Below are 15,331 nucleotides of genomic sequence, written 5' to 3'. Positions count from 1 at the left end.
CACTTTTATCAAAAACTTCATAAGATTGAACATTCTCCAAATATGTGGGATCTAAAGTTGACACTCTTCCAAACCCACTTTCAATATTATTGCAAACATTATTATCAATCTCATATTCATCATGAGGCTTAAATAAATTTTCAAGATCATAAGAAGAATCACCCCAATCATGATCATTGCAACAAGTAGTAGACATAGCAAAACTAGCATCCCCAAGCTTAGGGCTTTGTATATTATTAGCACAATGTCATCAAGTGAATTTATAGTAACATCATTGCAATCATGCTTTTCATCGAAGGAACTATCAACTATGGGTGCAATAGCAACGATCTCATGTTTAACATAAGGAACTATAGCAAATTCATCTTCATAAATATTGGCATCATGGCCACAAGAATAGCAAGCATCATGTTCATCAAGGGAAATTTCAGTCAAATCATCGGAATCATCATTATCTATAGATTCATGCATATCATTATTTTCTTCCAAAGCAACGGTCATTCTCTCAGTAAATTCTTTGACATAGACATTATGAGCATAGTTTTCATAGCAATATTTAAGTATGTCAAAATTTTCAGATTCGTAGAGAGTAATATCCTACTTTTCAATCAAAGAAGCAACTTCATAAGCACCCTTAAAAGCAACAAATTCTTCAATTTGTTCGATATCGTAGTAACTATAAACACCCTTTGCATAAGAAGATAAGATTTCATTATCATTAATCTCACATAGGTAGGGAAGGTGTTTTTTAGGGTTCTTAGAGCAACAAGTAAAATCATAAATTTCACAAAGATTCCAAGCACAACACAGCAATCTGTTTATTTGATCCCATAAGAGTCTCCCTTTTTCAGACAAACGGTGACGCGCAAAATGAGCATGCTCATCTAAAGATTTCCCATCAACTAGGCTAGTTGGGGTTTCAGCACGAGCGCATAAGGATCGAAGATGATTCAAGTAGAACACTTTAAGTGGATCCATAACAATAGATTTTTAGCAAGCAAAGATGCAAGCAAATAGAAGGCACATGGTAACACAAGCAAACAATAGATCTGGCGAGAAAAAAGGCAAACGAAAAAGAAGGCGAATAAAATGGCAAAGGTGAAGTGGGGGAGAGGAAAACGAGAGGCAAATGTCAAATAATGTAATGCGAGGGATAAGAGTTTGTGATGGGTACTTGGTATGTCTTGACTTGTGCGTAGACTCCCCGACAACGGTGCCAGAAATTGGCTAGTTGACGGGAGATCAAATCTTGACTTGACTTTGCGTAAGCCTCCCCAGCAACGGCGCCAGAAATCCTTCTTGCTACCTCTTGAGCATGCGTTGGTTTTCCCTTGAAGAGGAAAGGGTGATGCAGCAAAGTAGCGTAAGTATTTCCCTCAGTTTTTGAGAACCAAGGTATCAATCCAGTAGGAGGCCACACGCAAGTCCCTCGTACCTACACAAACAAATAAGAACCTTGCAACCAACGCAATAAAGGGGTTGTCAATCCCTTCACGGCCACTTGCAAAAGTGAGATTTGATAGAGATGATAAGATAATATTTTTGGTATTTTTATGATAAAGGTTAAAAGTAAAGATTGCAAAGTAAAATAGATTGGAAACTTATATGATGGAAAATAGACCCGGGGGCCATAGGTTTCACTGGTGGCTTCTCTCAAGATAGCATAAGTATTACGGTGGGTGAACAAATTACTGTCAAGCAATTGATAGAAAAGTGCATAATTATGAGAGTATCTAGGCATGATCATGTATATAGGCATCACGTCCGTGACAAGTAGACCGACTCTTGCCTGCATCTACTACTATTACTCCACACATCGACCGCTATCCAGCATGCATCTAGAGTATTAAGTTCATAAGAACAGAGTAACACATTAGACAAGATGACATGATGTAGAGGGATAAACTCAAGCAATATGATATAAACCCCATATTTTAATCCTCGATGGCAACAATACAATACGTGTCGTTTCCCCTACTGTCACTAGGATCGAGCAACGCAAGATTGAACCCAAAGCTAAGAACTTCTCCCATTGCAAGAAAGATTAATCTAGTAGGCCAAACCAAACTGATAATTCGAAGAGACTTGCAAAGATAACCAATCATACATAAAAGAATTCAGAGAAGATTCAAATATTGTTCATAGATAATCTTGATCATAAACCCACAATTCATCGGATCTCGACAAACACACCGCAAAAAGAGTTACATCGAATAGATCTCCAAGAAGATCGAGGAGAACTTTGTATTGAGATCCAAAGAGAGAGAAGAAGCCATCTAGCTAATAACTATGGACCCGAAGGTCTGTTGTAAACTACTCACACATCATCGGAGAGGCTATGGTGTTGATGTAGAAGCCATCCATGATCGATTCCCCCTCCGGCAGAGTGCCGGAAAAGGCCCCAAGATGGGATCTCACGGGTACAGAAGGTTGCGGTGGTGGAAATAGGGTTTCATGGTGCTCCTCGATGGTTTCGGGGTACGTAGGTATATATAGGAGGAAGAAGTAGGTCGGTGGAGCTATGTGGGGCCCACGAGGGTGGAGGGCGCGCCCACGGGGGTAGGCGCGCCCCCTACCTCGTGGCCTCCTCGTTCGTTTCTTGACGTCCACTCCAAGTCCTCTGGATCACGTTTGTTCCAAAAATCACGCTCCCGAAGGTTTCATTCCGTTTGGACTCCGTTTGGTATTCCTTTTCTGTGAAACACTGAAATAGGCAAAAAAAATCAATTTGCACTGGGCCTTGGGTTAGTAGGTTAGTCCCAAAAATAATATAAAAGTGTATAATAAAGCCCATTAAACATCCAAAACAGAATATATAATAGCATGGAACAATCAAAAATTATAGATACGTTGGAGACGTATCAGTTTGTTGCATCTAGGGATAAACATGTCGAAGATTCAAATGTGTCTTGGAGTATGCGCCAAGTCTTCGGAGGATTCCATCTTGAGCATGCCTTTGGGGCATGGCACTGTTGGCCCATTCGTTTGATGATCTAGGGGTCCTCAGCCCGACCCACTATGATGGGTCCGACGTGGTTAGCACCCCCTATTTTAGGACACCGTCAAAAAATTTCTATGATTTTTTCTGGGATTTATGTGATTTATGGGAGGAAGAATCATCGTAAGGTGGTGCCTGAGGGCCCCACGCAGGCACGTGGCGCGGCCAGGGGGACCCACGCCACCAGGCCGCGTGGCTTCCTGGTGGACCCCTCTGGTCCATCTTCGCTCCACCTGACTTCTTATTTTCCATAAAAGTTCCTCAAAAATCCCTAGTCAATTTGGAGCACTTCTATTTCTGCACAAAAATAACATCGTGGCAATTCTGCTAAAAGCAGCGCTAGTCCAGGTTAATTTTATTCAAATCATGCAAATTAGAGGCCAAAACAACGGCAAAGGAGTTTGGAAAAGTGGATAAGTTTGAGACATATCAGATGTCCCCATGGTGCCTCCCATTGATCTCAACTCCACACCTGTGGCCAGTCAGTCCACGTGGATGCAAAGTAAGCACACGCGAGTGGTCTCCCCGGCTAACTTCTCCGATGCTCGCAACCTGTTTGATGGAATGATGACCCCGACGCCCGACGACCTGGGGTACTATGATGATCTCATGGTGGACATGATTAATGAGGGTGGTAAGGGGATTGTGGCCAAGAGACTGAAGGCCAAGAGACTGAAGGCCAAGATAGTGTCGATATCGAGGAAGATCCAATGTTCGGGGAGGAGCTATTTCATCAAGTTCGGTCACAAAAGGGGCGGCAAAGCATGAGGGCTGGAGAACACATGGAGAATGAGAACAAGTTGCTTTGCATCTTGGATGGAAATCGGAAAATATCTCCAACGGGTGCCGAGCAAAAAGGTTCAATATTTTGGAAGAGGTTCCATGCTTTCTTCCATGAACATAGGAAATTTGCACCCTACAAATTTGAGATTGTCGGGGTGATTTGTCACTTCAAAAGAGGTGGAGCTTCATCCAAGCGGAGTGCAACAAATTTTGTGGCTCTTATGAACATGTGGTTGGCGAGCCCATGAGTGGCATTGGAGTCAAGGACTTGGTATGTTTTTCGTTCCCCTCTTCCTACGAGCATATGTCGTCCTTCTATGCATATAAATGTATGTTGTTGGTTTCATGTACATATGTAGGTGTTTCAAGCTTTGGAAATCTTCAAGCCCCAACAAGGGTGAAGCCATTTACCTTGACCCATTATTGGATGAAAATCAAGGATTGCAAAAGGTGGAAGTAACAATATGCCAACCAAAAAAAGGTTGGGGGGCTCATCAGTCATCAACCCAAATGAGAAGAGGCCGAGGAGGAAGGCCAACTCTAAGGTAGAGGCAAAGTATGATGCTTCGACACTGCCTTGCAAGAAACTTTGAAGGGGTTCATAACCCAAAAAATAGGTGTCAGGTGAGAAGAGGGAAGATGGAAGAGAGGAAGCACAAAGAGAAAGAGGAGGCCATGAAGAACTTCTTTGACCTTCAAAACAAGAAGCTCGCTCCTGATGAGAAAAATGCCTTACCAAGAGCCAAGGCAGTGGAAGTGAAGCAAAAGGAGGTTGAGCTCGCTATAATCTCCAAGGAAGTGGAGATCATGGCGACCGACTTGAGTAAATGACCCCCCAAAAAGGGCTTGGTATGTGGGGAAGCAAAAGCTCATGATGGAGCGAGATGCATGATCATCTTGTATTTGTTTGCTTTCCATGAACTTTGGGCACGTGTGGGGCGCATGCGATTCTTATTGTATGCCGGCACGACATATGGTTCTATGGAAAGTGCTATATTTTGCTAAATATATTCGCTATGTTTGATGAGAATATGTCAAATCTTGATTATTATTGAAAAAACAGACAGGGCAGACCAAATGGGCCGCCCCATTGAGTGTTGCAACCATTGTAGGATGGACATGGGCCGGACGAACATTCGTTTGGCCACCCAAACGGAAAAAAGGCGGACAGATCTTCAGTCTGTTTAGGTCAAGGAGTTACCCTAAGGATGCAGCTGGACTTGTGTTACGCAGCTGAATTGTATTTGCACGTTCGGTAAGTACGGTAGAGACCGAACACTGAACCATGTTATTCGGTTAACCGAATTTTCGGTGGGCTATTTTATGATGTTTCCTTCGGCTTAGACCGAATGCCCGGGCCTACACTGGAGGGTGTGATGAGTGATATTTTTACACTCATTTCAACCTTGTTTAAACCGAGATATTTCACTAAAAGAGAGATACTCGCTCCAATATTGCCACTAATGACTAACGAATGCAAAGGATTCCACAAATCTTCTCTTTAATATTTTTTTCCATGGAAAATGGGCTAAAAAGGGAAGATATCATGTGGGAGAAAGGAAAGGAAGGGAAATGGAGAAGAAACAAATCATCAGGGGGTGTCAGAAGGACTCCAAAGCAAAAGACGAAGTTCCATGCGGCCGCGAGCGCTCGCATGAGCGGTCGTTTGGTGTGGAAACCAAGGCAGCTCATCCACATGAACAACTTCTATTAAGGGGCCCCCGTTGAAATGTCAACAGACGGAGCAGAGGAGGAGCGTTGAGCACAGCCACAATCCTTTCATCTTCATTCACAAACCCTAGACGCCGCCATTTTCACCTCCATAGCCATCTCCACCACCATAGCCCTCTCTCGTCTAGTTCATACTTGTAATTGTGCATCGCACAAGGCATCTATTATAAGACATATTGCAATCAATCAATCTCAAGATGTGTTCTTCGATGATTTCTTCTCGCGATCCAATCTCCATGTGTGAGTAGTCCGGTAAGGTATGGGGTGAGGCATGAGCCTTGCAGCCCCAGGTATTTGGTGAAGGGATCAATGGAAGTCTTTGACACAACATCTTGTATGTGTAAAATAAAATTGCATCGTGAAGTATCTTTTGTCTTGTCCACGATATTCATCCCTATAGGTGCCCAGGATCATGGAAATCGACCACTGGTGAGGCTAGGAGCAAGGGGACCGTGAAGTGTTATACCGAACACCGGTGACAGTAAGGTTTAGTATGGAAACATGGATCATATCCTTGGGGATTCATGAGGTGTAGTCATTGAACGCGCAAAGCATTTGTCTGATATTATTATCTTAATTATCAAGGCAACCCCACGAGACGGATAGGGGCTCCGGTAGGACAACTGATTCTTGATACAGGACTCGTGCCAGTCAGGATGCTATTTGGACACATCCCCATTCCAAATGAAGCAAGCACCTCTTGATGGGTGACTTCCCGAGCACAAACTAATATCATTTTTATCCCAACACCAATACATGGTTGTAAGCATTAAGACCTCATCCCCGTACCTTCTTTTTATTATAAGTGTTTGAATCTTTATTTGCTTGTTGATCCGGTCAAAAGCTGAATTTGACACTTTAGCAAAAGTTTGCTAAAGACCGTCGCTTCAAGGGAATCTTCCCTTCATGGGTTCGATAACCCAGGGTCACCTCTCGAAAAATATGTACGGCGTACTCTTTTTAGTTCCAATACCGGACCAACAAAAAGAAGATATCAGTGTGCAACGACGCACGCGAAATATTTCAGTCTATCACCTATTGTACGACCAAAAAGTGTCATCGGGACTCAAGAGTCGCTGACTTATTGTCGTGCCTTTTTGTTTGACGTGTCCGGTGTCCCTTACCATCTCACCCCATCCGCAATCTTACTCAAATGCAACGAAAACAAACATTAGGCCACACAACTACCCGTCTGAGAAAACTAAAGAAGCATCTTGGAAGTCTACCACCCAAACACAGCTCCTTCAGCATGGATTGGACTGTCCCCGCTAAAAAAGCACGGTTTCGACTGGACGCGATATGCGGGTGCGGCCAAATGCATCTACGGATAACCATCACGTGTATCATAGGCGTCTCGACGAGGAAACCGGCTCCTCTGACTGAGAGCTGAAATACTATTTACAGCAGATAATCACTGCAGACAAAATGCTGTGCCACGGTCAAATGCATCTGCTGATATGGCACCGTCACCTATATCAGGCGTCTGGTCGTTCGGCGCGAATTGCAGGGGCAAGGTTACAAAATAAGCTTTTCAAGGGACCAATGGACAAATTAAGTTTTAAGTTTTTCAACGGGCAAGTGGTCAGATTAAGTCGACATTTTTCAGGGGACTAGCAGTGTAACGTCAATTATCCCATCGATACGCCAACCTAAAACTTTTGCCATACCATCGATATCGTACCTCTTCAATAGTTTCGTCTTAAGCACAGGTAACAGGTACAGTTAGGAGATAATAATAGCACAGAACAAACATCAACGCGACCTACGCCGTCGAAGCAAACTGTTGTCACTCAACTGCAGCAGCAAATTACTCCCTCATTTTGGGACGGAGGGAGTACATGATACCAAGCACAATCTTTCTATCTCTGAAAATATGGGCCCCCAGCCTCTTCGACCACCAGTCGCACCACCGCCTCAGAAATACGATTCTCTGCTTGCAACAGTATAGTGCATCTGAAGAACAAAACAAGAGCATCATGTCTACAGAAAGCATCATGGCTACAAGTTCACAAGCTACAGAACCAAACCACAAATTTAACACAGATAAATTTAAATTAAGTGCTAGTAGTAAACTATTGCTTTCGTCATCACTCCCAAAGTGCACAGCTTCAAAGTTGCACCAGAAAACTCAGCGCCTCTTTAGCGTTTAAGTTTTTATTCCCAACAGTACTATGGGTGAACAGTACACCATGAATCTCCATTTAGCGTTCACAACAGTAAACTGCGTGGAACATAAAAATGGAAGGCAGTATTCTGCATATCTGGGAGGCAGCATTCTCCTATTAGTGTTCACAACAGTAAACTGCATGAAAAAGAAAAAGGAAGGCAGCATTCTCCATTTAGTGTTCACAACAGTGACCTGCATTCTAAGCCTTATGTCCAAAGGCAATAAAAGTTTGTCAAAAGAATTATATAAATTGTCAAAACGTTCCAAGCTAGACAGTTTCCACAATAACCACATGGCACTAAGTAACTGCTAGCTGCCTTATATAATGGCTTAAAGTTTTAAAAAATAGTTGCATATCTGAAGTCCAACAATTGGATTGTGATCTGCAAACCACGGTAAGCTGCAATGTGAAAATAGACCCAGAAGATGGTTAGTAAATAAAAATATGCAAACAAAAAATAACATTGTAGTACTTTGCAATATAGTTGTCAAAAAGAAACATGGTACTTTGCACTAAAAATAGTTGCATATCTGGGAGTACAAGATAAGAAAGTTGAAATACATAATTTGGGAATTATGATGCTTGGAGAAAAAAAAATGTCATGTGCAATTTTGCATATCAGTCTACACACAAGCAGTAGTAATATTTAATCTATGATGACTATGACATAAATTCTTCGTACCTTCTCAAGAAAATTTCAACATCTCCCATACTTTATCCATTTTGTTATACAAACTGCAGATCAAAGAACAGAATACTTTCCGGTTTGAGCAGAACCTGGAAGATTCAGTGCCTGGTTGGCACAATCCTCAAGGACACGCTTCAATTCTGCTTTCGCCTTCTTGACGGAAGACTCATTGGGGCCCTCAATAAACAGGTACAGCTTGCGCTCGTTAGCACCAACAATTTTGCCTTGAGGAATAAAGGTTCCCCTTGTAGTAATTGCCGCTCCAGTCCATTCCTGAATGGGAACCAATGTCTCTTTGTGAGTGATCTTCCAGCGAGCATTTTGTGGGAAATCATTAATCTCAAGCTCCGCTTCATAGTGTTCTGGAACTGCATGGGCCTGTATCCTTGCCAAATTTTTCTGTAAGTTGTATGCAGCATCAAGTGCTCGTTGTGTGGCTTCATTGTTTTGTTGGTTAGGTGCGACCGGCAGAGGAAGCAAGGAGCCAGCCGTTGTGGCTGGTACTTGCTGCTGGGCATTACTAGTAGCCCTGGCAGCAGCCAAAGCAGCGGCAGCTTGAGCAGCAGCAATAGCTTGTGCTGCAACATCACCTCCCTGTTTACGCACACCTCCTTCATCGTCAGAATCTGAATCTGACTTGTCCTCCTCATATCCATATTCCCTTGCCTGAGCCCTTTTTGCAGATTTCCGTGCTTCCTCCTCTTCTTCATTGAACTTGAAACCACTTCCACCATAGCCTGTTCCATGGGCCTGCTCTGTTCCCTGCTTGACCTTTGACATAAATCGATCCGCTAAGGCTTTCAGGTCCTCTGGAACGGCCTGTTCAGATAGCTCCAAAGCCTTAACAAGGTCTGGTGCATAGCGTTCCTCTTCCTCAGAAATAAAAGTCACAGCACAGCCCTTCCTACCAGCGCGACCCGTTCGCCCGACCCGATGAACATAGTCCTCATAATGATTAGTAACATCATAGTTGACAACAAGCTCAAGATCTTTCACATCTAAACCCCTTGCAGCAACACTGGTAGCAATCAGCAAGCTGCATACATTACTCTTGAAATCAGCAAGAGTTGATTCACGGTCATTTTGATCCTTTCCACCATGTAGAGACAAACATGGGTATCCGTGCTGGAACAGCTCTTTCAGTAGAGAATCACACTTATCTTGCGACTGTACAAAAACAAGAATTTTTCCGTTTGCAAACCACTCCCCAAGCAATTCCAACAGCCTAAAGAACCTCTCGCTTTCTGGTCGCACTTCCACCAGTTGTGTGATATCTTTGTTCACGACACTCCTCCCACCCATCTGAATCTCAACAGGCTTCGTCAGCACTTTACGTGCCAGTATCTCCACCTGCCGTGGAAAAGTGGCAGAGAAAAGGACAGTCTGCCTATCCGGACGGGTGTTCTGAACGATTCGAGTAATCTGAGGCTCAAAACCCATATCAAACATCCTATCAGCTTCATCCAGCACCAAGAAAGTCACTCTTCGAAGGTTAGTAATCTTGCCACTGCTAGTGCAAAGGATATCAATCATCCTGCCTGGTGTACAAACAACAATTTCAGCACCCCTCTTCAGTTCACTGATCTGCTGGGCAACCCCAGAACCTCCGTATATAGGAACACAGTTGATGCCAAGCACCTTGGAGAACTTTTTTATGTCTGAATATATTTGCACCACAAGCTCTCTCGTAGGAGCCATAATAAGCCCAATAGGGCCATCCCCAGGCACAACAGGCGGCTGATCTTTGACATGCCTCAGCATGGGCAAGACAAATGCTAGAGTCTTCCCAGATCCAGTCTTTGCAACCCCTATACAATCACGTCCACTCATTATGACTGGCAACGCCTGTGCTTGTATAGGCATCGGTTTCTCAAAACCAAGCTTCTTGATAGTGTCAAGTAGCTTACTTGTCAGACCACTCTGGATCCATGTCTTTATTGGCTTCGGAACGTCTTTCCCGTGCACCTTGAGCTCCAACAGCTTCCGGTAGGCCGCCGCTTCCTCGGCTGGCATATTTTTTATGTCTTTCACCTCAATATAGAAATTCTTCCGGAATGGTTGGTAATCAATCTTGGAATGGTCAACAATAACCAACTTCTCTGCCTTCGTCTTCTTGACACGTTTTATGAACTCTGCATCATCCTCATCATCTGATCCAGCCTCGCCATTATTAGCATCATCATAATCTGAGTCAGAGTCATCCCCTTGCATAATTCTCCCAATTGCCATCATCTGTCTTTTCTTATCCTCATTACTTGTGGCATCCTTCACACCCTTGTCATTCAAACCACCTGCATTGTCAGCAAGCACGCTCTCCGTCGCTGTTGTGGCACTCTCGAGCTTTGCAACCACTGGCAACACCATAGAGTCCATAAACGCGTCGAGGGGATCAATCTCATCCTCTTCCAAACCAGCCCCACTGTTACTGCCATTATCCATGTTTGGTAGGTCAACATCCATGGCACCAGTGCCAGCATTCTCCTCCAACTTCTTCACATCCTCCTCATCCGACTCCTCACCATCCAAAGTCCACTTCTTCCCAGACTTGCCTCCACCATCAGCCTCAATGGCAGCTGCACCACCACTGGCACCATCCTCCTGCTGCTGCTCACGGCGCTTCTTCTCCTGCCACTCCTTAACACGGCGGCGGCGCCGCTCCATCTCGTCATCAAGCCGCTGCTGCTCAGCCTCCATGTCTTCCTCCTTCTTCTGCCGCCGTCTCTCCACCTCCTCTGCATCCTCCTCCTCCTCCCTTGACAGCGGTGTCTCCTCTGGCTCCACATCACGGTGGTGGTGCCGGTGCAAGGACCGGCGGCGGCGCTTGCGGTCACGGTCACGATCTTCGTTCTCCTCATCGACCGCCTCCCGCCTCCTCGACTTCTCCTTCTCCCTATCCCGCTCCTCGCGACGACGCGCCCGCTCTCTCTCCTTCTCCATCTCCCTCTCCTCCCTCTCCCTCTCCCTTTCCTTCTCCCTCTTCTCCTCCTTCTCGCGCTCCTTCTCCGCCCGCTCCCGCGCCTTCCGCTCCTCTCGATCCCGCTCCTTGTCTCTGTGGTGGCGGTCGCGATCTCGGTCCCGCTCCCGCTCACCGTCCCTGTCGTCGCGGTGGTGGCGAGAGGAGGGGCGGTCCTTGTCGCGGTGGCGGCGAGAGGAGGAGTGGTCGCGGTCCTTGTCCTTATCCCGGTGGTGGTGCTTGGAGAAGGTGACGCGGTCATCGTCGCCGGACGACATGGCGGCGGCGATCGACGGCGGGGAACGCAAAGCTCAGGCAGGCGGAAACCCTAGACGCGGTTGTGTGGTGCGGTGGGGCTAAGATTCTTTTTCGCTTTCTCGTTTTCTCGACTTGATATTATTATTGCAAGTTGTTTAGATGCCGTCGCCCGGTTTGGCCAAGCCTTTCGACGATTTTGCGTTCAATTTGGATTCAAAAAATAGAGCTCTCTAGCACAAGAATTGTCACATGGCTATTAGCTATTATAAATAAATAAGTTTATTCAAATAATAAGTGTCACATGTGTGGTACGAAGCAGTATGAAAAAGTGTCTATTTCAACCGACTGATTTCTACCAACCGCAAACCTCCTCGCGCACCGTCCGATCATGCGAAGATCTGACGGCTCTCGTCGTAGCGCCCAACGCGAGCAGACAGGGGGCCGGTGCTATCGGGTCAGGTTGTCTGACCCGCACCCCTTGAGAGTGATTGCGACATTCTGGTTCCTCCTCCCGAAGCTCGCACCCAACACATCCATGCGACGGCTGTCGTGGCGTCCATCTCCTGGGGCGGTGAAGACTGCGCGAGGACTACGCACGAAGGCGCGGGGGGAGGCGGCTCAGGCCATGGACGATGGCGATCTACAGAGCAGGTTTCTTCTATCCTCCGCTCAAATCACCCCCTGAAATGCGCACTGTAGAAATCCCCAGCATCTCGCCCGATATGTGTTTAGGGGAGGTGGATGTTGGGCTCGGCGGAGGATTTTCGTGTAGCGAAGGGGCTTAGCTTGTTAGGATCTGGTTTAGGTTGAGGCGCGGTGGTCGCCCCTTCGAGGTTGTATTTTGGATATGGAGCACGGGGTGGGGCTCTTCTACATGAAAGGTGTGTGCTAGGGTTCAGCGGTGGAGGGGAGGTGTGACGCCCCGGATTCAATCATACACTAATCATACATGCAAATGGGTACGATCAGGATCAGAGGCTCACGAGAAGATATCACAACACAACTCTAGACACAAATTAAAGTCATACAAGCTTTATATTACAAGCCAGTGGCCTCGAGGGCTCGAATACAAACGAGTCAGCGGAAGCAACAATATGTGAGTACAGACATAAGTTAAACACAAGTCTGCCTTAAGAAGGCTAGCACAAACGATATCAACGATCGAAAAGGCAAGGCCTCCTGTCTGGGAGCCTCCTAACTACTCCTGGTCGTCGGTAGTCTCCACGTAGTAGTAGGCACCGTCGAGGTAGTAGTAGTCGTCGGCGGTGGCAGCTGGCTCCTGAAATCCGCCATCTGATCGCACCAATCCGGTAAAGGGGAAAAGAGGTAGCAAAGCAACCGTGAGTACTCATCCATAGTACTCGCAAGACTTACATCAGATCTATACTAAGTATGCATCAGTATCAGAGGAATGGGGCTATATCTTTGGACTGAACTGCAGAAATGCCAAAAGAGACAGGAAAGCCTAGCCTATCGAAGACTAGCATCTTGCAACATTAGAAGAGTGAAGATAAGCATATCATAAGTAGCAAGCATGTTGTAGTATTAACGCCCAGAGATCCTTTCTCGACTCCCTGTGAGATAGCAATTCTAGAGCCATTATATCCATTTCGCATCTCCGGTATCCAGTTCTAGTTGTATAGATCGGGATACAACCTCCAAGTCGTCCAGTTACCGTGGACATGGCCATTCGAATAGATAAACTTCCCTGCATGGGTGCACCACATTGCCCAACACGCTCGATCACTCTGGTCGGACACACTTTCCTGTGTCATGCCCGGCCTCGGAAGATCAACACGCCGTAGCCCTACCTAGGCTCAACAGAGAGGCCAGCACGTCGGTCTACATCCTAAGCGCGCAGGGGTCTTGGGCCCATCGCCCTTTGCACTCCTACATGTTGCGTACACGGCCGGTGAGCAAACCTAGCCCCCTTATACCAGCGCATGCATAACCAGTCCAACCGGCGCGCGCCGCTCAGTCGCTGACGTCCGAAGAGCTTCGGCTGATACATACGACGTCGAGTGCCCATAATTGTTCCCGCGTGGTGGTTAGTGTGTATAGGTCAAAGACCGACTCAGATCAAATACCCAATCTTGTTAGTGTCTTGGGAGCACGCAGTAACGTGCAGAGACTCACGATCATGTGACCCCGTCGCCCCGTCTCGTGGACTTACGGCAAGGGCCTGGAATGCCCGACCGTGCCACGTAATTATCTCGCGGGTACCCTCCAGGTCAACCCGGCTACACATCAACTCGCGGGTACACTCACAGTCAACCGACTTCACATTTTTCTCGCGGGTACCCCTCGGGGCCGACCCGACTTCATCATGGTTCTGGGGGTGAAGTCAAAGTAACCGTGTGTCCAAAACAACAAGGGGGGAACCCAAGGAATTACCCTCGATGGACTCCCACTCGATGTAGCCGTCAAGGTGGACTTGGAGGAGTCACCCTCGATGGTCCACACTTGAGGGATTGCATGACAGAGTCATTATTTGGAGTGGTGAAGGAGGAATCACCCTTGATGACCATGACCGATTAGCTACACTACAGAGTTAACATCAGAGTGTTATACGAGGTATCACCCTCGGCACTCGATAATAACCATGCAGTGTCGTACAACTAAGGGGGTGTGGGAGCACTAGAAGATGTGACCGGGGTAGTTTTCTCTAGGGGGGCAGATTGCTCTCCCTCAATATTGTTATCCTTCTTGCTGGAAGCAGAGGGGTTAACTTGCATAGGCTTCGGAGGCAAAGGATTTTCCTTTTCAACCTCAACCACTTTGTCAGTCTGGTCATCGCGGGCTGGCTGCTGAGGTGGTGCATTCTCTTCATCTGATTTGTCGGGAAAGATGTCGACGACATCAGGTTGCTCTTCTTGGGCAGTAGGCACAGGAATGATGACCTCCTCAGTCGCAACTTGCTGCAAAGGTTCTTCCTCATGAGGTGGAGATGGTGGAACCTGCTGCAAGGGAGCACTTGTGTTGATTGGAACAACATCAACAGCCACATTTTGAAGACAACGATCTTTCTTTCCTTTCGTTTTGGCAACTCTTGCTAGTGCATTTTGACATTTTTCTTCCTGCACTCTTCTGCGAGCAAGATCAGTCTTGCGATCAATTTCCTCATTTTTCCTATCACACAATTGAGCTACATCCAGATGCATCTTGGAGTGCCAGTCGAATTCCTCATTCCGAATGACACCGAGGGCCTTGGTGAGGTCAACAATTTCTTTGTTCAGGCCTTTTCTTTCAAATTCTATGTTGGCCTCGCTTCTCATTTTCGCAAGAGCTTGTTTGTCCATGACTGCTTTCTTGAGCTTCTTGGAGATTTTCCTTAGCTTGATGAAATGTTTCGTTACCATTTCGGTAACATCATTAGGCAGTCCCAAACCGCTTATATCATCAGATTTGGCATCGTATGCGGCACTGTCAATGCATCGATCATAAGCTAGTAGTCATACTTCTATTCCTCTATGGAAGCGGGAATAGTGGGCTTGGCCTTCTTAACAGAAGCATCTCCATTGTACAACAGCTTTCTCTTCGAAGCACTCTTTGAAACAGTTGGCACAGTTGAACCCAAAGGTTTGTGAGTGACCAGAATGGGTGCATTCCTTGGCGATCTCCTTAGAGAGGGCAAAACCTTCACGGGAGAATGACTTTGTGCTGGCTTGTCAAGAATTGTTGGTTGGTCATACATGGGAATTTCATCGCCCATTTCTTCATCATCAGAAGACTCGTCAGACAAGTCAGAAGCA

General features: G+C 46.1%; 1 protein-coding gene across 2 annotated transcripts; it reads right to left on the bottom strand.

Annotated features, from left to right (window-relative positions):
* Window positions 1-7,152: 7,152 nt before the first annotated feature.
* On the bottom strand, window positions 7,153-11,703 carry LOC109744095 (DEAD-box ATP-dependent RNA helicase 45). Of its 2 annotated transcripts, none has more exons than XM_020303193.4 (2): window positions 8,363-11,700; window positions 7,153-7,465 (listed from the first exon to the last, which is right to left on the bottom strand). In XM_020303193.4, exon 1 carries the CDS (start codon window positions 11,597-11,599, stop codon window positions 8,423-8,425), a length of 3,177 nt encoding a protein of 1,058 aa, XP_020158782.1. In that variant the 5' UTR covers window positions 11,600-11,700; the 3' UTR covers window positions 7,153-7,465; window positions 8,363-8,422. The 2 variants fall into 2 exon arrangements, with proteins under 2 accessions (XP_020158782.1, XP_020158783.1); XM_020303194.4 differs by lacking the exon at window positions 7,153-7,465 and adding an exon at window positions 7,822-8,079 and having other exon boundaries at window positions 8,363-11,703.
* Between the last annotated feature and the right edge of the window lie 3,628 nt (window positions 11,704-15,331).

Source organism: Aegilops tauschii, chromosome 7 (assembly GCF_002575655.3).
Source record: "Aegilops tauschii subsp. strangulata cultivar AL8/78 chromosome 7, Aet v6.0, whole genome shotgun sequence".
NCBI lineage: Eukaryota > Viridiplantae > Streptophyta > Magnoliopsida > Poales > Poaceae > Aegilops > Aegilops tauschii.
This window is presented reverse-complemented; position numbering and strand designations above follow the sequence as displayed.